Raw genomic sequence first — 24,430 nt, forward strand, 5'->3', positions numbered from 1 at the left:
GTTTTGGGCCAAGACCCTTCTTCAGCACGAGGCACCATTTGATCTGACATGACAACACAGAGATCTAGTAAAGCTGCTTGAGGCAGTCAATGGCTAGCACAAAGGAAACTTATTAACCAATCATCCTGCACCCAAGGCATGGCTCTTTATCCGTGAGCTTTCTCCACTGTACAGTCAGATGGTTGCAGAGAATTCAGCTCTACTTACTACTCTTTTGATAATTAGGCAAACTATGTTTGCATTCAGCATGTCCTGGGCAACATCCCAAATTTGGCCAGGTACTAAACAAACAAGACGGTGGGAGCAGCACAGTGGTGTAGCAATTAGTGTCACACCAATACAGCGCCGCGACCTTGGTTAAATTCCTGTCGCTCTCTGTAAGGAGCTTGTACGTTCTCCCCGTGACTGCATGGGTTTCCTCCCAAATTCAAAAGACATACCGTTTAGAAGGTTAATTAGTTACATGGGTGTATTGGCTGATGGGCTTGTTGGGCCAGAAAGATAAAATAAAAATGTTTGTATCAAACAACTATCAAGTACTGACTATCCTAAAACAGGTAAACCAACTTCCTTGATACTTCAAAGTGTCATCAGCAGCAGTTGCCATTGGTCTGAATCTTAAATATACTCACCATAGAAATTGATGTGACCATTATATCAGGTCCATGGTTCAGTATTCGGGGCTCCTACCTCCCTCTCAACCTCCCAGCGGCTTTCCACCACCTAAGGGTATGCGGTATGTCAGAAGTACAATACCTTCTTTGCACTAATGTATGGAGGCAGCCGCAACAATATTCAAGATGATCAACACAACCTAAGACAAAATAATCCTTCAATTTGATTTTTCATTCATCACATGAAACGCTTGTTTCCTCTAGCATCACACCACAGCTGCACCGTCTAACTCTCAGAGTCTTATATGAGGGCACCATTGGCAGTGTCCTCCCAAACCCATTAATATCACTGGCAAGCAGGACATACCTGAACTGAGTTACATATCCTGTTCATTTATCATTAATGGGTTAAAGTCTTTGAACTCCCTGCCTAACATCATTGTGCAATTACCTACAACACGCAACAGCAGTAGTTGAAGCAGTAGACTCACCTCTACTATATCATGGGCAGCTCTGTGGGCCAAAGGAAACATGCGACCTTAATGGCAACGATTTTGCCCTATCAGTGAAATTGATCAATGTATTAAATGAGGTATATTTAAAAAATTATAATGTTAACATAACTGAATTTTCATCGAGAAATCACTTGGCATATGCATCTGAATGTGTCATACTGTGCGGATTACAGTCAGACACAATGTAATTTAGAGCTGCCTGGCCATTAACTTAACATTGTGCATTAAGATCTGGGAAAGAAGTTAGACTTTAAAGTATATACATTAAATTATTTAACAAAATAACTTGAATTCATGATATCTTGCAGTTTAAATGCCATAGGTATACCTGTACTAACCTTCCCATGGGAGGCATGGCAGCTGTAAGATTTCACACTTGGGTTGCAGCACACAACAGGATTGAGCAGTTCTTTATTGGTTGTGACAGCTAAGCATCTGACCATACCTTCACCATGCACTCTCACAACACGACCGAGCTAATGTTGTTCCCTCTATTTTCCTATGGTTTTCATCTCAATGGAAGAGGGAAGATGGGCAAATAAAACTCGGCCAAATGGAATCTTGTCGGTATTAGTCCATCAATATTTTAGCTTATTGATTCCTGTTGAGAGTGTTAGCCAGGTGTGACATACATCTCCTAACCCTTTGGTTGTCAGCATCTGCAGGGAATAAGGCATTCCCTCAGTCTCCCTCAATTATTTGCAATTACTTGAAATCCATATTTTGCAGTTACTAATATCTCTGCTATTGAAAATATCCTGAGTTTTGATCAATATCCTTCATGATTTCAACATCTCAGTTGGTTATTTCTGCAAACTGTCTGCCTTGAGGGGAACAATTCCACATACTGGTGATAATAAACCTGATTCTGATCTGTCATGTAACCAACATCCAACTCTTGGACCATTCCAATAATGTTGTTCCTTATTCCCTCTAGTGTCCTAAAAGGTAACATAGAGAACTTAACACAAACACCCATCGAAGAGTTGGGGGGGGGTGGCAGTGTAAGGGAGGGGAAGGTAAAAAACAATAATAATACATAGAATATGGCACTAGCAATCTTCTCCCTTTTTAGAACATTTCTCCATTCCTCTGTTAGATATCTGAGGATGAAAAGCAGCTGCTAGCTCCACCAGTAGTTCATTCAACAATGTGAGACACAAACTGAGTAAATTCTCTACTTTGAATAGTCAACCTCAGGAACCCCTTCCACTCTATCTCATGCTTTTATTACATTTCTCTTGTCTTTATAGTTACCGTATGTTGATAGTACCACCTGATATAGTGAACATGTATATAACGGACTCATTTAATACCCTGGAGATGTCTCTACCTCCACAGGATTTTTTGTATGCTCCTTAAAGAGGCCCACTTTAGTCTCAAATCTACATTTAAGTATTTATAGATGATGCATTAGAGGTTATGGTGGAATACTGATGCCAATTGTAAGATGACACCCTGCTCATCCTGATGAATGGAAATCCATAACTATTGTCCTTACAATGTTTAAAGAAAACATTTAGCCAGGTAAGTGGATAGGGAAGGTTCAGAGAGATTGACACCAATTGCAATCAAATCCAACTGGCCCAGGTTGGAAACTGGGTCAGCATGAATGAGTATTGCCTATTGGAAGGGCCTATTGCAATGCTCCGTGAATCCATCACTGTGAGCATGCACCAAATGGTCTCCTGGTCCACAGAACCACAACCAACGTTAACATTTTTCTGGATGAAAGTTATTTCAGGATTTTTGTACAGATGTGGCTTATTGCAGCAGTATGAAAGCTGCCATGAGTGATTCAGTATCTTTCCACGGGCTGTGGTGTTGGCCTTCAGTGCCACAGTTAAGATGAAATTATCCAAACTGGCAAGATTTGCAAAGCAATGCAATTAAAAAGAGAATCTTATGCTCAGTTAAATGATGTCTAAATGAGTATTTAAAGATGAAACCATAGTTACAGAAGATTATTTGCTTCCTAAAAACCAGGTTCATGATATTGTAGTTGAATATTTTAAAATATGAAGTGCTTTAATATATTTTATTTTCCCTTAACGATAGTCCAGCTTTTACTTTAATCATATATTTGTTACAATCTTTAGTTATAATGTTTAAAAGGTTAATTAAAGATTGCTTTCCCGATCCCGTGTGAGGACCGTGTAAAGTGACTGGTTCCCTAGACGGGTTGATGACAACACAGCTGCTGGCCACAGGGAATCCCTTCAAGTGATGCCTGACTATGGCAAATGTGGGAAAGTGGGAAGCTTACTACTGAGATGACTGGATGATTCTGTGGAATATTTAGTTGAAGTAAATGGGAAGTGCTATTCCGTCATGACTGACTATAAATTGAGTATCCTTTTATGTTACATGTTAATTTATCCTACTTTCTTTCTTTGTCTCTCGTCTTATTCTATGCTTCTATATACTTTTGGTGTCTTTGTTTATTGACATCCAGTGCAGAATAGGCCTTTTCAGCCCTTCGAGCCGCATCACCCAGCACTCCCCTAATTTAATGCTAACCTAACCACGGGACAATTTACAATGACCAATTAACCTACAATAACGGCACATCTTTGGACTGTGGGAGGAAACTGGAGCACCCGGAGGAAACCCACGCAGTCACGGGGAAAACGTACAAACTCCTCACAGCTAATGGTGGGAATTGAACCTGGTTTGCTGGTATTGTAAAGCATTGTGCTAACCACCCCGCCTTCTACCACCCCAAACATTCAACTTGACTATTTACAGAATCTTGTCTTCTTCGAAATTTTAAACTTCTTATTTTACATCATTCAGGAACCTTAACTTTGGAAATCTTCCTCTTACTTGCGAAGAAAAAGCATTTCAGGATGTATATTGTATACATTTCTCTGACATTAAATGAACCTTTGAACTCTGCAGGGTACCTGTCCAGTTTGTACAATAAATATCTTGGTCTATTTACAGTTATTTTTCACCTCTATTCTGCAACTCACTCTTGAAATCTATCAACGACTGCCCAAGAATTGGCACCAATTCATCCAGTAAAGGGAATGAATCTGTAATGTTTTGACCAGCTTGTCTGTTTGACAGTACGAGTTTGCACTAGGGGGAGACAAAGAAAGGTTAAACATTTGTCCTAGTCACATGATCTAATTCACCGCGCGAAAAGCGTTAATTTAGGTTTTGCTAAATCTGAAGCAACCATAAGGATGGTTTGTTTCGATATGGGGAAGTTGCCACAACAAATAACATTCCATTCGGGGTGGGGGAGATGCAGTAAAATCCTACCAGCCGCAAACTCTTCAGTCTGGCCATCTCCGTGAATTAGGAACTACTTCATTAATGTAACCGTAAAGCTGCTGCCAGTATATTCTAAATTTACTAAATGTTTGCAAGATACAGAATAACGCGAACTCCTATAAATCACACGTACGTCACGTATCAAATGGGATTTTAACGCACTGCTACCAATACAAAACTGATTTAGACACATTTCTTTCTATTAATTAGTGAAAGAGAGATATATGGGTCCTGAAAGGCGTTCCGCTTTTCTGATCACCGTGAACTTCGCGTTTGTATTTCATTGTTTTATGAGACAGTGAATACGTGCTATATGGGGGAGGGGGAGGGGGAATTTGATTCAGCACAGGTAAAAGTATAGTGAATAAAATTGTATTTAAAACATCATCTTATGTAAACACGAATAATGCTGACAATCATTGATTGAACAATAAATTATTATAGAATAAAACCATCCCAGCAATTACGGCAGATAGTTAGATTTCATTTTAGAAAAATAAACAGCTTTCATTTTTTTCCACGGTTTATGATGTCACTGTTGCATTGTTCTGACGGTGGCCTCGGGTCTAATTGTCCATAAAACAGAAGCTAGCAGCGTCTCCCTGCTGTTGGCTCTGGGCCCTTAATCGCAGTTTTCGAAACTACAGCGCACCAGCACTAACATTTCAGGTAGCCGATTCAAACAAGGGACCCCCATGCCTCCGGGATAAAAATAGGATCGGGCTGTACTCATTAAAACAGGAAAAGTACCAACAGAAATATTACAGATAAAAGAATGACAACAGTTAAAATAAATCAAACAGCGTAATAGAATTCGAGTTCAGAAAGTATACAAGTCATTATAACGCTTTGAAATACTGGTCTCTTAAAGTGCAGCCTTGTTGTGGATTATGAGCCCGTCTGCCGTCTGCTCTTCCGTCGGATTACCATTCGCTCGCTTTGATGACTTCCACGAAATTAGATTAACCGCCCTCTTTAAATTATTACAATAAAATCATTCCTGTTATGAAATTGTGTGCGGTTGTGGCACTTTTATGAATTCCCGATCCTGTCGTGAGATAAAACTAAGGCGAAACTCTTTTTTTTAAGACTAAAAACTTTAAGTGTAAAAGCCAGGATTTCCGGGTTAGCTTTTAAAGCAATTTCTGCTGATTGTGGTTTATCTGGGTTCAGTGAACCGGAAATCTACCCATGCAGCTTTCAAAAGCTGGCCTGTAGAGACTTGCCTCACCTGTCCTTGAATGAACACTAGTTTAGTCCTTCTGCGAGGAAGATTTTATCGCCTTCTCTCCCTCCCAAATATGCACATGTGAGAATCGAAAGCAGGAATTAAATCGCGGTTAAAAACAACAATGCCAAATAACAACATTTTCATAAAACAAGTGCAAGATTTGTAAACAAGTTTTAGCAAAAAATTGCTCTTCCAGTTGCATGTTCATCTGAAATGAGAAATAAAGATAAAAGATTTTTTGCAAAAAAACATTCGAGATGTGTCAGTTTGTGTCCTCCCTCGGTGTAGCATAAACTGTGAACTCACCTTGTTACTAAAACAGTTCTAATACTTTTTAAGTTATTCAGCCACCTTACATCTTAAACAAACAGGTACGTGAAATCCCATGATGTGATTTTCTTTACGCTGAATAGTTGAAGTAGACTTGATCGGAAGCTTTTCATTTGATTATCTCCTGCATTGTTTTAGTAATATAAATTGTGGATTAGAAGTCATATGACATTGTAGTTGGAGATGTACAGATTTTTGTATTGCGTCTCTAAGATAACTGCAGCATCTAGTAAGAAGTTTATATTTCATTCTCAAAGTGTTTCACCGCGTGACCTGGATTTTTCAGACATTGAGAAGTGACAGCATATATAAATATCTTACTGCACCCTACCCCTATTAACACATACTCAACATTTACTGAACAGCTATAGATTCTACATTTAAAATTAAAAACTAAGTTTAGAGATACTTATGATCAAAATGTAAAAATACACCAAACATATTATAGATTGTTTTGAATTTTGATCCATTTCAAAGAAATATTGACCTGACAAGAAGTGGAATGAGGGAATCACATCAATAAAATCAAATAAAAATGACAAAACGAAATCACCTGAAACTAATTATTATGACTACTTGCTTAATATGAATTCCGAAAAGATGTTCTATTTTTAAAGAAGTGATATAAATATTTAAAGAAGTGCTCAAACCCGGCAGTGAACTCTGCCACGTTTTTTTATTCGTTTCTATATTTTAGACCTGGAGACCAGTAACACTATCAAACGCTCTTGAAATATCTAGTGCTTTTTCTTACAAGTGATAAATAGTAGTTTATAATGGTCTGCCGCGCATAACGAACGCACTGAGGAACACTGTAGGATAAAGTTGATTTAATGAGCTGGTGAATTTGCTTTGAAATAGCTTTCTAGGTCCAGTACATGTAACCGATACAATTCTGGGTCGTCGTCTAGTTTCATTAGAGATCGCGTACAGTGCTGGTATTTCGTATTTCTTCGGCCTCGCGGTGCTGCCAATTATTCTTGTTGTTTGGATCACAGTGAAACGGGAAAGATCATACGGTTAGTAAATCCGCCAGTACATTTGAGGCTAAAACTAAAACGGATCAAAGAAACTGTTCTGCAGACCCATCTCCATAAACAACGAGGATTTTCGGCTATTTTGGCTACTTGTTAGCAATAACCACTTTTTAAATATAATGTTACAAAGCACTGGCGGGCGCGAATTCGCAACTATTAATCCCCTGCCCCTCACTTGCATTCTGATCTGCTTGTTCAATACGGAAATGCAGTTCTCACAAATGTGAGCCCACGGTCCGTACGTAACGCAAGCCGAATAATAACAGGAAATTTAGTGGAGACAAGGTTTTACAAAGAAAAAACTTTTCGACGGCTGTTGCCAATTAATTCGTCCCAGCCAAGGGAAATGCTGCAAGCTTAAAGGGGTGTTCTAGCTGTGTAGTTCCAAACTAAAAAAGACGGTCTTTAGTTGGATTTACTTTTTGTTGCGGTCACCTCAACATTTCTCAAAGCTTATTTCCTTTCCCGCCTATTAACTACCAACCGTTTCATCCAATTGATGAGCATCGTGTAAATTACCACATAAAACTCTGCAGTAAACGTGTCGACAGCTGTAGTCGTTAGGGGTGATGTTGAAAGGGTTTACGATCGTTCCTAATGTTTTGCTGTTGTTGGGAGACACGCGTGACGATTTCTGTTCAACTCATTTATTCCCAGATTGGTGGGCAAAGGAAGCAAATGCCTTGATTATCACAATAGTAAATCACCAAAAAATGCTGATTCAGTTTTAATTAAATGCGAAATGGGGTGATAATTGATCTTGATAAGAATTTGCGAATTTGGATTTGAGTCCGTCTTTTCACTGTAGAGCCTAGTATCCATCAGCGGTGACAGAAAAGTACTCGTTGTTACTTTTTTGCTTTGTTTCTTTGCTTGAGAAACTGAAGGCAACAAGGGAATGGGACTAAACCGACAGTTGAATTGGAGGACGCACGGAGATGAAACGGAGTCAACACTAAATTCATCTCATGGGGAATTATTTGAATTCAAGACGATCAACATCAGTATGGGACCTTTTAGGATATTCTAACATGTGCTGACCCACAAGTCAAAATCCACCTGAACGGTCCGCCTTCCATTCATTATTTAAAGCTATTTACTATCAACCTAACATCGAGAACTGAAATTAAATTGAAACACGTTTGCAACATTTTCAAATCCCGACTGCTAAAGCCGAAAACAAAACAAAAAAAATCTTTTATCTTTAGAAAACTTGGCATTGCTCAGGATGATTCAATCACCTGTAGCGATTTTGTTTTATTTAAAGACACAATACAGATTTATAATTAAAACCCAATCCAATTTAAAATAAATTGGATTAGGAGCCCAGGATTCCGGCCAGTCGCCTTTCTGAACCCAACTGAAAATTAGATCATGTCTGTCGACTCGAACGTTTGTTTGATTTAAAACTATCACACTCTTCACACCTTCCGAGTCCTTGCTCTAGATTAAACGCAGTCCATACATAAAGAATACGTACAATTTGGGGCCTTTGTCCAATGCAACCCAATTTTGCATTTCCTACTTGAATGTGAAAATATAATCTCTACTAGTTGTACACTATATTTGCCACTGATTGGAAAAGCGTGCTTTTAGTTGATTGTACTTCGCATTTCCAAAAGTATATCGAAGTGATATAGATTTGGAAGATCACAACTGCATTGTAAAGAGTTCTGCCGGGGGGTTTGGAATAGATCGAGTGAATGGAAAATAAATCACTTTGGCTGGAACTCCGGACCATCGTGGTTGCATATTTTAACGATTCATTTTATACAAACAGAAAACAACCAAACATGGTTAGTGTATAAGAAAATATCGTCTTCGGCGACTCCGATGTCTTAAAAGAGTTCAACGTCTTCTTTTAGCTCCCCTCCCCCAAGTTTAAATCCCGTGAACCTCCTGAATCATTCCAATGACTTCGAAAGAAACTAAATGACTAGGTCAGAGGGATCTGAGTGGTATTTTAGTGATGACTATTACATCGAAAACAAAGTTTACCGTGCGGTGGATTGGCTACGAGCGTGCCGTGCCTCCGGACTGATGTCGATGCCAATCTTGCGAAATGTTCAGATTAAAGCTCTAGTGGGCGCTGTGGATTCACGGAAAACGCGAAGGTCGGTCGGATGCTGGCTGGCGCGATGCAATGTCCTACCTTTTACATCACTGCATTTGGTGCCCAGCCTGGGCGTGTCGTTCCTTCAATTCAACAGAACGATATGACATGGCAGCGAAGGATTGAACAGTGCGTATCTGTGCCCTTTCAATTAACTGCGCAGTTATTCACCCTGCGATTTTTATTTTAACGATTTGGATTTCATTCTTCATTTGACTCGCGAAATCTTTCTCCTTCCCGCCCCTCCCCCACTGCAATGTAACATAGTTGCTCTATGAAAGAAAAAATCGCTGGGGATTCCGGGGAACCATATTATAAAGTGTAAACTTGACCAGTTTATTGACGTGATATTGTATACGATGAACGAAGGACATTTCCACCGTTCACCCACTCTCATCTCCCTTTATTCCAATAAAACAGTAATGAGATTTGTGATGAACTGCATTGTTTCCAATTATCAAGTGCAAATGAAATAGTGTGAGGATTTACAGGGAAACGCTTCAGCTATGCGTATTTGCTTAGTTTTTGGTTACCTGTGCTGTTAGGCTGGCTGCAAATAAACTCCAAAAATCAGTCTTGATCCGATGAAATAACAATGGGGAAGCTTATAAGACTGGAATGACACTTCATGCGGCCAATGAGGGAGCGGTATTGGCTGTCAGTCAGGTGGAGCTACAGCTGCAGGTGGCCGAAGGAGCCAATGAACGGGCGGCAAGCGCCGGCGCGCTCTCACGGTGGGTTAGTGGGAGGTATAAAGCTTTCATGCAAAGAGCAAGCTCATCACGTCCTGGATCGTGAAAGTGACCAAGTAGCGAGAAAAGCGGCTTACACAACACACGGCATAACACATACCGCGTTTGTATGTGCGCACATCGTCTCGTACCTCTGTGACAACCTATCGAGCAGATTCGGCCATCGCAAGCAGCAAAGGTTAAAAGAGGGGGGAGAAAAGGGGTTGCATCTGAAATTTTGGCTCGTTCTGCTGTTGCAAGCAAGTGCCTCGCTGTAAAAGAGTTGCAGCAATTTACAGGAACACAAGGGGAATGAGGAGGACAGTCTGCCGGGTGTGAGATCCGGAGCCCCTGCTCAGCAAACAACCCCAGTGGATCAGTAGCGACAGAAACGCCAGGGTTCATTTCAAGTTTCGACAAGGCAGCCTCGGATCAAACGTGTGCTTTTGGTAAAAGGATACCTTTGAGACCTTCGTACAGCATCGCGCCCAGGACAAGGACAGACAAAAATATAAATTTATCCCAGTATAATCGGAGACCAGTGATCAGCGACAATGGCGATAAGAAACTCGCTTTGGAAATACTATTTGGGAATTTTGTGCGTTTTCTGCAGGGTGGCTGTATCAAACTGTGAAATTTTGGCACCTATATATTGGAATTCCTCAAATCCCAAGTAAGTGAAGGGTCCTGATCAGGCTCCACACCTGCTACTTTGGTATTTAAATTCTCATGATTTAAATGCACACACAACTTGGAGCAGGGTGGAAGTGACTAGTGAGGGCAGTCTCCATCCTGAGCTCAGTGCTATTTTAATCAAAACAAAATATGATTTTCCACACATGTGCAATACATCGCATTTAAGGAGAACCTCCAGTAACTGGCGGGGAGGTTTGAGCAGTATTAACACAGGGGTTGCTTGTTTAGTGTGAAGCCGGGGGAGAATTCTAGAAGCGGGGATTTCAGGGACACGGTACAACTGTTCACCATCATTTTTTTTTTGCGGGCGCCGGTTGCTGAAATATTATTGTGGAAAGGGAAGTATTGCCGTGCGTGTGTCGAGAGAGGCCAAATTTACAAACGTGGGAAAGTCGACCAGTGTTTTCAGCAGCGTAGATTCAGTTTATTTGGGGTCACTCGGCTGCGAAAAAAGGAGGGGAGACTGACGAGACAGAATAGGATACATTTGGGGTCAAGATAGCGACTAGACCCGGAGCGAGCCCAGAGGAATGTCTGTTCTGAAGAGCGGCAAATGGTCAAGGAGGCAGGTGGCGTTAGCGCAGTATTCGGGCAGTGTGTAGCGATCTTCCCTGCTTGTGTGTTGGGTGAGACTCTGCAACCAGCAAAGAACCAGCATCCGAGGCTTTGCCGGAATTCTTGCTGCAAGGCGATTATCTCCAGAAAATCTAATCTGTTACACAGACTTCATTCCTGATATATCTCAAAGGCGGGTTCTAGTTGGTGTAGAAGATCAGGCTGAATAGATCTCCCATCGTTCCGACAGGGAGACAGCGCTCGTATTAAATAAAGGGCAGCGAATATATTTAATCTCAAAATAAAGTGATCGCCCCTTTTCACTCTTAGCCTAAACTCTTGTCTCTCTAAAGTATAATTACATTCTCAGTTTGTTCATTTGGTTCTTTCCGTAAAATAAGAGGAGAATACGTGCAAAACAAGGATTTTGACTGTACTCCAAGCCTGTTTTTGTTTGGTAATATTGTTGTCTCATCGGTTCCATCCGGTGAAGAATGATCCTTTTAATTTTTCGAGCACATTTTCTCACTTTACGGTAAGGACAAGCACAAATAGTTAAATCTCAACCTGTGTTAGCCTGGGAACTGCCTTATCAATGAATCACCATTTTATCGGGAGTTTCGTTAAACCTTTGGCTTGAAACTCATTGAGTAAATGTTTATTTAAACTGTTAGATTAAATGAAGTGTCTCAACTGCTAACAACAGGTTAAGAGATAAGAAGCTTGATGATAAATCTAAATATGTTCAGTTTTGGTTCCATGTTAATTATCCACCCTTTCTTGCTCCATCCCTTCAAAGTTTAATCACTTGTTAGCCTCGCCCGGTCACTAATTTAAAGTAACCCATAAAAAATTCCTGGGCATTTATCCACCGGCTCCCAAATGAGTGTAGAATATTCCATATGTACAAAATAAATTTCAAAACACGCGTTTAGTATAATTTAAATCGCAAACTTGTTAAACCGCGGGGCGTTACGCGCTTTTAAAGGCTCCCGTAACATTTCATGGTCCTTGTTTTCAAGATACAGAATAAAAGTAAGACGCGGTTAAAAACAAAATATTCCGTGCCACAGAGAGTGGGGGTACCTACATTATCTCGAGGAGTACATAATGCAACTTGTTTTTTTTTGCTTTGGGGTCTCTTTCTGAAGTACCAACTGCGGAGGCCGCCGTTTCCTTGTTTAAAGAAGCATTCAGGCCGTAACGAGGTGGGAGATAAGTCCTGCGGGTTACGGCCTGTTTGTCGGTTTAGATCAGGCATCGATGTAGTGCCGTCAAGCTCGCCCAAATTTCGATTCGATTTGGGATCAGAACAAACACTGCAATTGATTGAGAAATCACAGTACAGGCCGGCCACAAACAGGTGGCACTTTCGTTCAATAGCAGTTGCGTTTTCCTAGGCACGTTGAGTGAAATAGAAGTGGAACTTGCCATTTATCGCGCCACATACTCCAAATGGAATACTCGTAAAATCCCGAGAAACGGGTATTATTGCTCGATGTGGCATCAGTTTAATTTGGGAGCCGGCCGGCAGGTGAAAATTTTTGCTCAGATTTAACCGGGCGAAATGGTCAATTAAAATGCAGGGGCATATTGCGAGCAGAAGGCGCGAGCTAACTAGCTTTGCTCCAGTATTCGCCAGAGTCTATTTGCCAGTTAAAGGGGAACATTTCTATCTCTAAGTCAATCCAACACCCTCTGCTCAGTGCACATGCACTGAGCCTCGTTCCAATAACCTGCCCACGGATTTTCGGCGGTTACCGTAAATAAAACTGAGAGGGCACTGCAAGTGAATCGTTCTTCAATCTCCTTCAAGGTCACCCCAGCGATCACTGATTTAGACAGTCGGCCAGACCTGTAGTGTATTCCTAACCCTCGGTGGTTAAAGGACACCATTCGTTAAAAAGACAAATACGACCAAGCTGGTGCAGAAACTGCTTGAGTCAGCCAATACTTTGTTTTTCAGTTGCTACGTTTTGGGACAGCCTGTGAGATTTCAGCTAGATTTGGAACAGTTCAGATAATTAAAAAGTCTATAATGAATGTAGCAGACCGTTGTGTGGGCCTAACACAACAAAATGGGATTGTGATAACCAGATAACATTCTCAGTTCCCTTTTTAAAAGAAATAAGCCACAAATCATTGCAAGTAAGGTTTTTTTCTGAAGTGTGCAAGGGACATTCAGCAAGCCTTTTTGTATTGTACTTACAAAATTCAAAATGTAGCTTGTATTAGTATTTGCTGTTAAATATCCATGTTCTAACCTATCTGGATATCCACTTTTAGTTCAGGAAGCTCAAGCGTACACTGTAAGAAGCATAGTGACATTAGGTATAGGTGACGCCGCTCATATCAGTTTGCAAAAATGAAAATTAAACTCGTACTTTGTCAAGTTTTACATTTTCTAATATTTCTATTCAAGAAATACCGAAATTGTGGCACCAGTTACCAAATAAAGAAAAATCTAGAACCCTTTTTGTAAAAAAAATTAAGGAAGATGTATATCAGAAGGCAGATGATTGTTTCTGAAGTTTAGCTTTTAACTTATCACATAATCTCGCCAAGTCCTACAGAGGTCACTCTTTAGATGCTTAAAACAGCCAAACCACAAAGACTTCTCCATGAGTAGCTGATGGGAGCCTTGATTTCTTCATTGTGGTTTATTTTGATATTTTCTAGATTTTCTAAAACTATATTTTCCAAAGTTTGTAGGTGAAGTTGACTGCTGTAATATGTTTTGCCATAGTTGTGACAACAGTTTGGAATAATCCACACTCTGATTGAATAATACAGTCAGAATCTGAATAATGTTGCGCCTGATTGCGCATGGGAAATATTGTTGTGTTCAGTATGGAGACATTGAGCGGTGCATTGTATTGGTCAAAGATAATCATTGTTAACCAGTTAATTTATATAACATTTATAGGAGATAACCCTCCAGCTTTGCCCCAGAATCTCATAGAATTGAGAAGTAATCTGGACACTGTCCTAGCAATTTAGAAGAAATATTTTGGAGCCTTGAAATAATCTCTTTTATTTTAGTAATCTGATTTATTCGTAAAGATGAATGTGGTAGTTTATTAGTCTGGTAGGAGATGGGAAATCAAAGAATGAAACCTCCAAGAAATGTCTAATGAGAGACTGCAAACTAAAGGGCATACAAACTTTCTTTTGGAGTTTATATTTTTTCCTAAGGTACAAGTGTGGCAGTTTACTGGACTTTTTAACCTGCCTGACAAGGATGTGCCATGTCTGTTTTCGGATGTGTCAGAGAGTGTTCTCATGCATTTCAAGGAGCTGATCATTTGCTACACCTCATTGGGTTGATGCATTGAACTCTCATCAGAGAATATTCGTGCAGCATGTTGAGATTAATGAGCATCCTGCTCATAGACACATTGTTTTAGATGGCACATTTGCTCAAGAATTGCTTCATTGCCTGTTCACTCACAGGTGAGGAGAGAGTGGAGCAGTTTTGCTCACTTGCTGAGATATTAATCAAGTGGTTCTAGTGTAGTGAAAGCAAGTATCAATCTAAATAAACTCGCTGATCAATCTTGGTAAATCCACTATTTAAAAAACAGTTTTTAAAATTCATTTTTTGGGACCTGTCAAGACCGGCATTTACTACCCATCCCTAGGGTGTTGTTGAGACTCCCCCTGAACTGCTACAGTGCTGACTGTTTTATTATCCTCAAGGTGCTGCTGAGTAAGAAATTTCAGGATTCAGACTCAGTGGTGCTGATGGAACTATAATAAAGTTATTGTCTGTTAGCTGGTAAAATCTGTAACTTTTGTGGAACTCCAAAGGATAAAAAATACGTTTCTCACTTCCAGCCCACACTGTGATCTGGTGGTTTACTTAATAACATAGTAGAACAGCATGCATAAAGTTAAACAAATCTTCCTTTGCATCAATTTTTTAAAATTTTACACATGAGGGTTTATGACAAACTGTTAATTTCACCCCCACCTATTTTCTCATTTAAGCCATATTCCTTTGTAAATTGAATTGATATATCATAGCGGTAAGGTTATAGATTCACTAATTCATGAGCACCAATATTATTAAGTGCTCAATGTGAGTTGAAAGTAAAGAACAATAACATGTAGGGTGTTTTAGTGAGTGCTGCTCCCAAAGCTGTCCCTAAGCAGAAGTCCTGTGCCATTCAATTACTTATTTTTACAACTGCTGCCTGGTCGAGAAATGGGCAAAGTCTTCACCATTTTCTAGAACATATGGCAATTATTTTTTTCCTGACAGGCATGCACCAAAAAAAAGTTTTCTGATATACAAAAAAAGGCATGAATGTGATGGCAAGTTGTTGTCCATACAAAGCCACAAAGATTTGAATTTTATTTCTGTCCTTTCAGCTATGCTTAAAAATAGTTATTCCATTCACTTGTGTTAATGTTCTGAAATGTACTGACTGTATTGGTAGAATGGATTATAGAACTATATATATAATATGTAATTGTATACAGTAAGTCCCTGGGGTAAGAACGTCCGACTTATGGGCAACTCGTACTTATGAACGGACTGCCAGAAAGTCCATTATATTAAAAATTTGAGAACATTGAGCGGCTTCAGTGGTTTGTCGGCTTGATGAAGGAGAACGCCATCGGCCATTTTAAGTCAGATCACGTTGCCGTTAACACTGTGTTGAGTGTGTAACTTTGTATTTGGCTTAAATTTTTCTCTTATTTACCCTTGTAACCATGCCTCCAAAGCGTAAATCCGATGCAAGTGTTGGTGATGCATCAAAGAAAAGGAAAACGATCATGACTGAAAATAAAGTGGAAGTAATAAAGCGATCGGAAAGAGGTGGAACGCCATCAGTCATTGGAAAAGCGTTAGGCTACAGTTGGTCAACGATCGGAACAATTTTAATGGATAAAGTGAGAATAATGGAGCATGTGAAAGGCCGTGACCTGATGAAAGCTACAATTATTACTAAGCAACACAGTGGTTTAATTATTGAAATGGAAAGGCTATTGATAATTTGGTTAGACTATCAAAATCAGCGTAATATGCCTATTAGCCTTACTTTAATGCAAGAAAAGGCTCTAAGCCTTTTCAGTTATTTAAAAGCTGCAGGTGCAGCAAGTGAAGGTGATTGTGATGAAGAATTTGTTGCAAGAAGGGGTTGGTTCAAAGTGAGGGCAAATTTAAATAATATTAAAGTGCAAGGTGAAGCAGCGAGTGTCGATTTAAGTGCTGCAAGTGATTTTCATGAAATGTTGAAAAAAGTTATTGAACAGGAAGGTTATTTGCCAGACCAAATATTTAATGTAGACAAGACTGGCTTATTTTGGGGAAAAAATACCTGAAAGGACCTACAAACATTTGACTAACTGACACTAAATAAGAACCGGATGTACCTGTTCCGACTTACCTACAAATTCGACTTAAAGACAGAGTTAGGAATGGATCTTGTTGGTAACCCATTTATCCTTATCTAATTTCTGTGCCTGTTCTTCATATCCTTTGATTACTTTCTTTTCTCGTCCTATTCCCTGACAACCGATGTTATGACCTCTGTTTCAATGGTTATCATAAGAAGGCTATCCATGTTCCAATAACTATCTGTTAAAATATTATTTAGGTAAGGTGGCTCCTCCTTGTTATCCATTCACCAGTCAGTTAAAAGATTGTTTCCTCACAAAACCTTTGTAATTCATTGTCTCTGTTAGATTCTCTATTTCATCTTCTCAGTCCCAAGGAGAAAGGCTGCTATTTTTCATACATTAGCTTTCATTTCTGCTGTCATTCTATAAATTCTATTGTGCCTTGAATATCCTCTCCATGATGGGGAATGATAATAAAGAGGCAACGTCTATTATCAAGAAATATTCTTTCATTTTCCCTTTGAAATAAGTTTCCTTTACTGCAAAATGTGTTCCTGTTGCAGATCGCTGTGTCCAGGAAGTAGATGAACAAAGAAAGCTCAGTGACAAAATCATTTAATTATGATCGATCAAAAGGACTGTAGCAGTTATTCACAATTTCTTGAAATGAAAATATGTTAAATCGGAGGTTATTTTAGGAATGGTAGCATGCTTTGAAGGCAAGTATGTTGAAAAATGAGCTGAAAAGATTTATAGAAATTAAGGCATCAAGAGAATATGGAGTTAGTATAGACAAGTGGTGCTGAGGTAATCAGGCTTGGTATTTTCCAACAGCAGTGTAGACATGAAGTGTTAAACTGCCTGTCTTTGTATCAGCTTCTTAGTGAGAGTTTTGAGAGGAGATGTTCTGATAACACTTCTGATCTGACTTAATTCTTTAAGTTATGAAATTTCTTCCTTCAAAATTTCTGTCATGAGAAGTGTGTGAAGAGAATGCTGTAAAAATTGATTTTTTTCTGTTGAATTTTGTTTTACTTTTACCAAGTCTGATGAAAATTCAGAGATAAGATGATTTTCACATGTATCAATGCTGAGTAGATGTTATTTCAGCCTATTTGTTCAAATCAAATAATGAAGTAGAGAGGTAACAGCCCTATCACTCGTGATAAGAGTTAGATTCAGGGCATGGCCCTGTTTATATGATTGTAAACCTAACCGTCAAGAAATAAAAGGCTGGCTTGTATTTTGGACTATCCAGCCTTTTTCTTTTGATGGGTATCAGAGCAATGAGCAAGCAGCAGCAGCTGTTAAGGCAGCTAGAACATGAGAAACAGACACATCTACACTGGTGTTGGGTCAGTGGACTCTGCTCACATAACCCAAATGGTTAGGAAATTTACTGTACTTCATTAAGAAGCACAACACTTTACAAAGGGTATAGTTTTTGGATGACAGGCGATTCGGCTTGCAGTTTGAAGACACATTAGTATCTGTGCTGTTGAGTCCTTTTACGTCGATGGGTATAATTCAGTGGCCCATGGACACTCAGTTAATGGTAGGGTTCACAGCACAAAGGTTGGGAAACCCTGATTCAACTAGAGTGTGTTGTGTTCTGATGTGGTTTCTCAGTGGCAGAATAAAATACTGTTTTGGTTTTGTCAATGAATGTGTTCTCAGTTCACAGTCCGCTACCTCACGCAGACCAGATGATTCATTCCTACCTGTTTTATGTTTAGCTACTCTGCAATAAAATATTTTTGTGCTCTTGGGCTCTGGGGGTTTGGCTAAGTAAGTAAGGACACAACATGGCACAGGTAGAGCAATGAGATGTTGCAGTTTGCTCTGTGCTACAGGGTCGGGAGGGAGAGAACCAGGGTCCCACTGGGCAAAGATTAGATTATCAAGGTCTGCACTTAAAGATAGTTTACTTAAGCATGTGACTAAATTGAAAAGCTACATCCTAATTCTGCAATTTACAGATAATCTCTTTATGAATGGAGATGTAAAATCAGTAAAATAAATCAGCTGGTCTGGGATATATCAATTTTTTTTAAAATTGAAAGTGTTTGACGCACATGTTTCTAGTTACTTGAGAAGGTTCCTTTCTTTGAGGTTTTAATTAAATGAAAGTTCTAGTTCCTGAGTGCTAATGACTTCTGTACCCAATCTCTTTCTCTTCATCAAATGTCGTTACTTTGCTTCATTAAAAAGTTGCTTAAGGTACGAGTGGTTCACTGGGCAAGGTGAATGGGCACGTGACAATGGTCTTCATGGACAGGTATCCTTTTGAACTTGGAGTGAGAGGGACTCCATGGAAACATAAAAGGTGCCAGAGACTCCTGATGCGATAAATGTGGTGAAGATACTTTGTCTGATGAGAGAATGCAGAATTAGCATCATGTTAAAATCAAGGACTCGCACATTTAAAACGGAGTTGAGAAGTTTTTTTTCCCACTTCGGAGGCTGTGAGTGTTTGGAACTTTATTCCTCAAAGAATATTTTTTAAAACAAAAACCCAGAAGTACCCAGTGACTTGATGGAAAAGCAGAGTTAGATTACAATAAGATCAGGTGTGATTTTATTGAATGGTAGTGCATGCTTAAGAGTCTTGGTTAGCCTACTCCTAACTATATATAAAAGAATGGCAGGTTTTCCATTCTGCAGTGATTTACGTTGTATTTTGAAAGTTGTGCTTGTTAAAATCAGGTTGATGTGTTACTGTCAGGAGAAACTTAAATTATTGTACTGCTATGAAGGCAATAATTTGATAAAAATAAATTGCTACAAAGTACTGTACATAGGCATCAGTAAGAAGTGTTATAAGTAGTCATGAATACTAATTAAAAAGGTATGACAAACAGCCCTGTACTTGCTAAACTAAAGCTTCCTTGCAGTGGATTTTGTCCCATGTCCTCTGTCAGACTGCATGGGAATATAGAACATAGTTATCTTAAAGCAAAAAAACAAGAGAAGCCTGTTTCTAGGCATTGTACCCCCACCCTTATGTTTAACCCCTGAGGAATTTTAATGTTGGCAAATATGAAAACACATTTGTCAACCTACCTAACCTGAGATCAGTCATGGAAAGTTAACTGCACCAATCTGCTTACTGCACTAGATGTCATCTGCATGTATATTGAGCTGTCCCCAACAACCTGTTGATTGATGAAGTTTGTCTATTGAGCTGTCTTGGGTTGTTGCACCAGGTAGTTCCTTCTGGCACAAACCCTGACCCTATGAAAGAGTCTGTCATCTGAATGTATGAAATTAATATATAGTAAAGTATCCCATTAAATTAATCAAATTTAAGTTCATGCACAGAGCCCTGTTGAAAAGGAGAACTTGTTAGTCAACTTTTTATTGACGAGGTTTGCCTATAATTTATGCATCAGGGTTGGTTCTGATTGTGTAATACTGAAGGAATGCAGACAGTACTTGTATGGGTGCAGAACATCATATAATTTTGTTTCAGCTGACAAAGGAGAAGAGAACAAAGGAAAGTGCAACTTCAGTAGCTTCATTGTTGAATTTAGATTTGGCTAAAACTGCCTTTTGATGTTGAATCATTTTGTGCATGAGTGATAAACAACAGGAACTCTTTGGGAATGACAGCTGAGTCTTCATAAACTGGCGATTCTTGATTATCCATGTGTGTATTAAACATTTTGTTGAAAGTCTGTATTTCAAACCAAATATTTATCTACAAGCCTTGTACAGTAGAAGAATTGTTGCAGAAGCATATTAAGAATCTGGGAAAAAAATAGTAATAATTCGCCCCGCAGTCCCTGCCGATGTACTTTATTTTCCCTTCTATGACGTATTGAAACAAAACTGAGAAATGTTTGACTAAAATATAACTGCATACATAGAAACATATAAAACCTACCGTACAGCACAATGCTGTGCCAAACATGTACTTACTTTAGAAATTACCTTGGTTTACCTATAGACCTCTATTTTCCTGAGCTCCATTTACCTATCCAGGAGTCTCTGAAAAGACCCTATGGTATCCGCTTCCACCACCGTCGCTGGCAACCCATTCCACGCACTCACCACTCTCTGCGTGTTTAAAAAAAAAACCAACAATTTACCACTGCCATCTCCTCTGCACCTACTTCCAAGCACCTTAAAACTGTGCTCTCTCATGTTAGCCATTTCAGCCCTAGGAAAAACCCTCCACTATCCACACGATCAATGCCTCTCATCATCTTATACATCTCTATCAGGTCACCTCTCATCCTCCGTCACTCCAAGGAGATAAGGCTGAGTTCACTCAACCTATTCTCATAAGGCATGCTCCCCAATCCAGGCAACATCCTTGTATATCTCCTCTGGACCCTCTCTATAGTTTCCACATCCTTCCTGTAGTGAGGCGACCAGAACTCCAAGTCGGGCCTGACCAGTTTCCTATATAGCTGCAATATTACCTCTTGGCTCTTAAACTCAATCCCACGGTTGATGAAGGCCAATGCACCATATGCCTTCTTAACCACGGAGTCAACCCGCACAGCAGCTTTGAGTGTCCTATGGACTCAGACCCCAAGATCCCTCTGATCCTCCACACTGCCAAGAGACTTACCATTAATACTATATTCTGCCATCATATTTGACCTACCAAAATGAAGCACCTCACACTATCTGGGTTGAACTCAATCTGCTACTTCTCAGCCCAGTTTTGCATCCTGTTGATGTCCCACTATAACCTCTGACAGTCCTCCAAACTATCCACAACATCCCCACCCATTGTGTCATCTGCAAATTTACTAACCCATCCCTCCACTTCCTCATCCAGGTCATTTATAAAAATCACAAAGAGTAAGGGTCCTAGAACAGATCCCTGAGGTACACCACTGGTTACCAGCCTCCATGCAGAATATGACTTGTCTACAACCACTTTTTGCCTTCTGTGGGCTAGCCACTTCCGGATCCACAAAATAAAATCCCCTTGGATCCCATGCCTCCTTACTTTCTCAATGAGCCTTGCATGGGGTACCTTATCAAATGCCTTGCTAAAATCCATATACATTATATCTACAGCTCTACCTTCATCAATGTGTTTAGTCACATCCTCAGAAAATTCAATCAGGCTCGTAAGGCATGATCTGCCTTTGACAAATCCATGCTGACTATCCCTAATCATATTATACCTCTCCAAATGTTCATAAATCCTGCCTCTCAGGATCTTCTCCATCAACTTACCAATCACTGATGTAAGACTCACTGGTCTATAATTTCCTGGGCTATCTCTACTCCCTATCTTGAATAAGGGAACAACATCCACAACCCTCCAATCCTCCGGAACCTCTCCCATCCTCATTGATGATGCAAAGATCATTGCCAGAGGCTGAGCAATCTCCTCCTTCACCTCCCACAGTAGTCTGGGGTACATTTCGTCTAGGCCCGGTGACTTGTCCAACTTGATCTTTCCAAAATCTCCTGTACATCCCCTTTCTTGATGTCTACATGCTCAAGCTTTTCAGTCCACTGTAAGTCATCCGTACGATCACCAAGATCCTTGATACAGCTTCCATAATTCAAAGGTCAAATCCTGGAAATAGAGCAGAAAAGAAATTACTGATCAGTCATCATTTCTAAATTTTACATTCATCTTCCCTACGTTGATATAGACGTGAATTGTTTGACACATTGTATGTTTCCTTGTAGATGCATTTGTGTGTTTCTTCAGGAAAACTTAAATGTGGAGTAGAATTAAAGAGAAAGTTGTAATAGAGTCTTGTATTTAATATGACATTGAACCAAGTTATTTGACAATAAAATATTTATGTTGAAACTAAACTAGTGTTGTAAAGCATAGATAGAATATGGAAATTTAGTCCTAGCAGAAATCAGGTCTGCCAGCACATGTTTTTTTTCCAAAAGAAAAGCACCAGCCCATTCCATCCGGATAAACAGTAAGGTGATGCAACCATTTTGTGTACAAAGTATAAGTGGGAACTCGTGTTGCCAAGGCAACATATAGTTCATGTCCAAAATGACACATCTAACACTGTGATTTGAAAGGGAAGGGAGGGAAGTGGTGTTCAGTTGCATTTTGCTCTGTAAGGGGATGTTAGGATTAGGGTATATAAAGGGCTTGTGTTTTCTGGCTTGTGCTGAAGGATGGTAAAGAAAAGCTGCTCAGTCCTTGTTCATTCAATGTGTGTAATATATAAATAAAGGTAGATTTAATTTACTGCTTTATTGAAGTTCCATATGCCTGAACCTCTAGCTTGTAATATGGGTTAGTACAGAGACTTTATTTTCTTCTCCTGGCCCAGCAGTAGCTATTCTGTTGGCTTAAGCTCACTTTGAGATTGTTTCTTTCATCTGTTTATGCCACAGGGAGATGCATGCTGAGTATCAACAGAACATCGGAGAATTGGTGGGACTGAGGTTATCAGAAAGGAAAACACAGTGCTTTTGATGCAGCTATCTTTCAGGCTCAGGGTTTGGTCTGTCCTTCCATGAGAATGGCAAAGATAAACAGCCTGTGCTGCTCTGTTAACTACGCCCTCCAAGTATTGCTCCCCCCCCCTGACTGAACTGCACTGATCTTTGGTATTCAAACCAATAATTTCCCCCTATGATCCTAAAAAGTACATCCAGCTGTCTCAGGAAATGAGGAGAAAGATTAAATGAAGTAGCAGATGTCAGTCATATCATCGTTCATAAAATATATTTAAATTCTGTAGCAAATAGATTTTGAAGTTCAGGAAGTGCATGCAATCTCTGTGGAAGAAAAAATGTCCTTTTGATATTGCTTAAGTTTTGTCCCTTGTTTAATCATAAGAAGCTTTGGAGAAAATAAAGGAAATACAGCTGTGCTTTGGGAAGGAATAGCTACTGTTGTATTGGCTGCTAATGAGTTTATCTGTAAGATGATCCAATCTTGTGTCAGTTGGATAGAGGTTTGCAGAATAAGATTTTTTAAACAATCACAGAATTTATTTACATGAATATTCACGTTTACAAGAAAGTTTTAAATAGTGTCTGTGCATGAAACTTATCGCAGTCCTTTTGACAACTTTGGTTTTCTTGGTCACCATGGAAGTATTAAGAAAAAAATTAAGAAACACAAGTAGTTCTTATTCCCCCAATATTCATTTCTCTTTGCTTATTCCCTTGGTACTTTTAACTCTTCTGAGATTATTTTTCTGTGAGCCTTGAAGGTAAGTTGGGGGGAGAAATCAATCTACCCTGGCCCATTGATCATCAGGCAGTGTGGGCAGTGGCTAATTTTACTCCATCCCAGACTCAGGGACTCTGAAAAATAATTATAAAGGCTTAATCACACTCAGTTAAGAATAACAGACATGCAGAGAAAGGATCAAAGTTGGAAACTATAGTACAGCTCAGCTGTTTATCAAATAATGAAACACTAAGTTAGAATCAGAACACTTCTAAATTTCTTAACAAATCAATCTCGAAGAAATAACTATACCATTTTGTTATATATAAAGAAAGTTGTTCAGACTATTCTGTGAATGTACCTTTTAATTAGAGCAGTTTGAAGCAAAACCCAAAAAGCAATTTCTGTAACCATTGTGCAAACGAGAAGACTTAAGTTCTCCGTTTGATTGTTGTACTAAAGTGTAGAGGTTTGAGGATAATGTTGGAATCTGACAAGAAAGTGCTAACAGGTGGTATTGTCTTTGCTCAGCCTTTCTGATGCTGCTCTTTTTTTTGAAAAATCAACCTAACAGAAAACACTATGCCATTGTGAAAATCACTTGTGAAGTGATTTTATTAGAACAATCAGGAAAGTGTCATTGAAAATTACAGAGTAAGTAGATTTCACCAGAGATTTTCTGACAAATTATTATCACAGATGTAGATGGAGACTTAGCTTTTGATTTAGTTCCGTAACTGCAAATCAGACATTATTTTCCAAAGGAAGTATAAAATTAAGCAGAAGAAAACTTCTAAGCATTTGTTATTAAGACTGTTAGTGAAGTGTTTATGGTTGATTTAATGTTG

The 24,430-nt window shown here is 39.3% G+C and overlaps 1 protein-coding gene across 2 annotated transcripts in view; it reads left to right on the forward strand.

The window, feature by feature from the left end:
* Nucleotides 1-9,918: 9,918 nt before the first annotated feature.
* Nucleotides 9,919-24,430, forward strand: part of LOC140200331 (ephrin-B2-like) — a 50,550-nt gene continuing 36,038 nt past the window's right edge. For both annotated transcript variants that reach the window (XM_072263513.1, XM_072263514.1), the window contains exon 1: nucleotides 9,919-10,526. In XM_072263513.1, the coding sequence (XP_072119614.1) occupies nucleotides 10,408-10,526 (119 nt within the window). In that variant the 5' untranslated portion in view covers nucleotides 9,919-10,407. The remainder of the gene's footprint in view (nucleotides 10,527-24,430) is intronic.

This window comes from Mobula birostris, chromosome 7, assembly GCF_030028105.1.
Source record: "Mobula birostris isolate sMobBir1 chromosome 7, sMobBir1.hap1, whole genome shotgun sequence".
NCBI lineage: Eukaryota > Metazoa > Chordata > Chondrichthyes > Myliobatiformes > Myliobatidae > Mobula > Mobula birostris.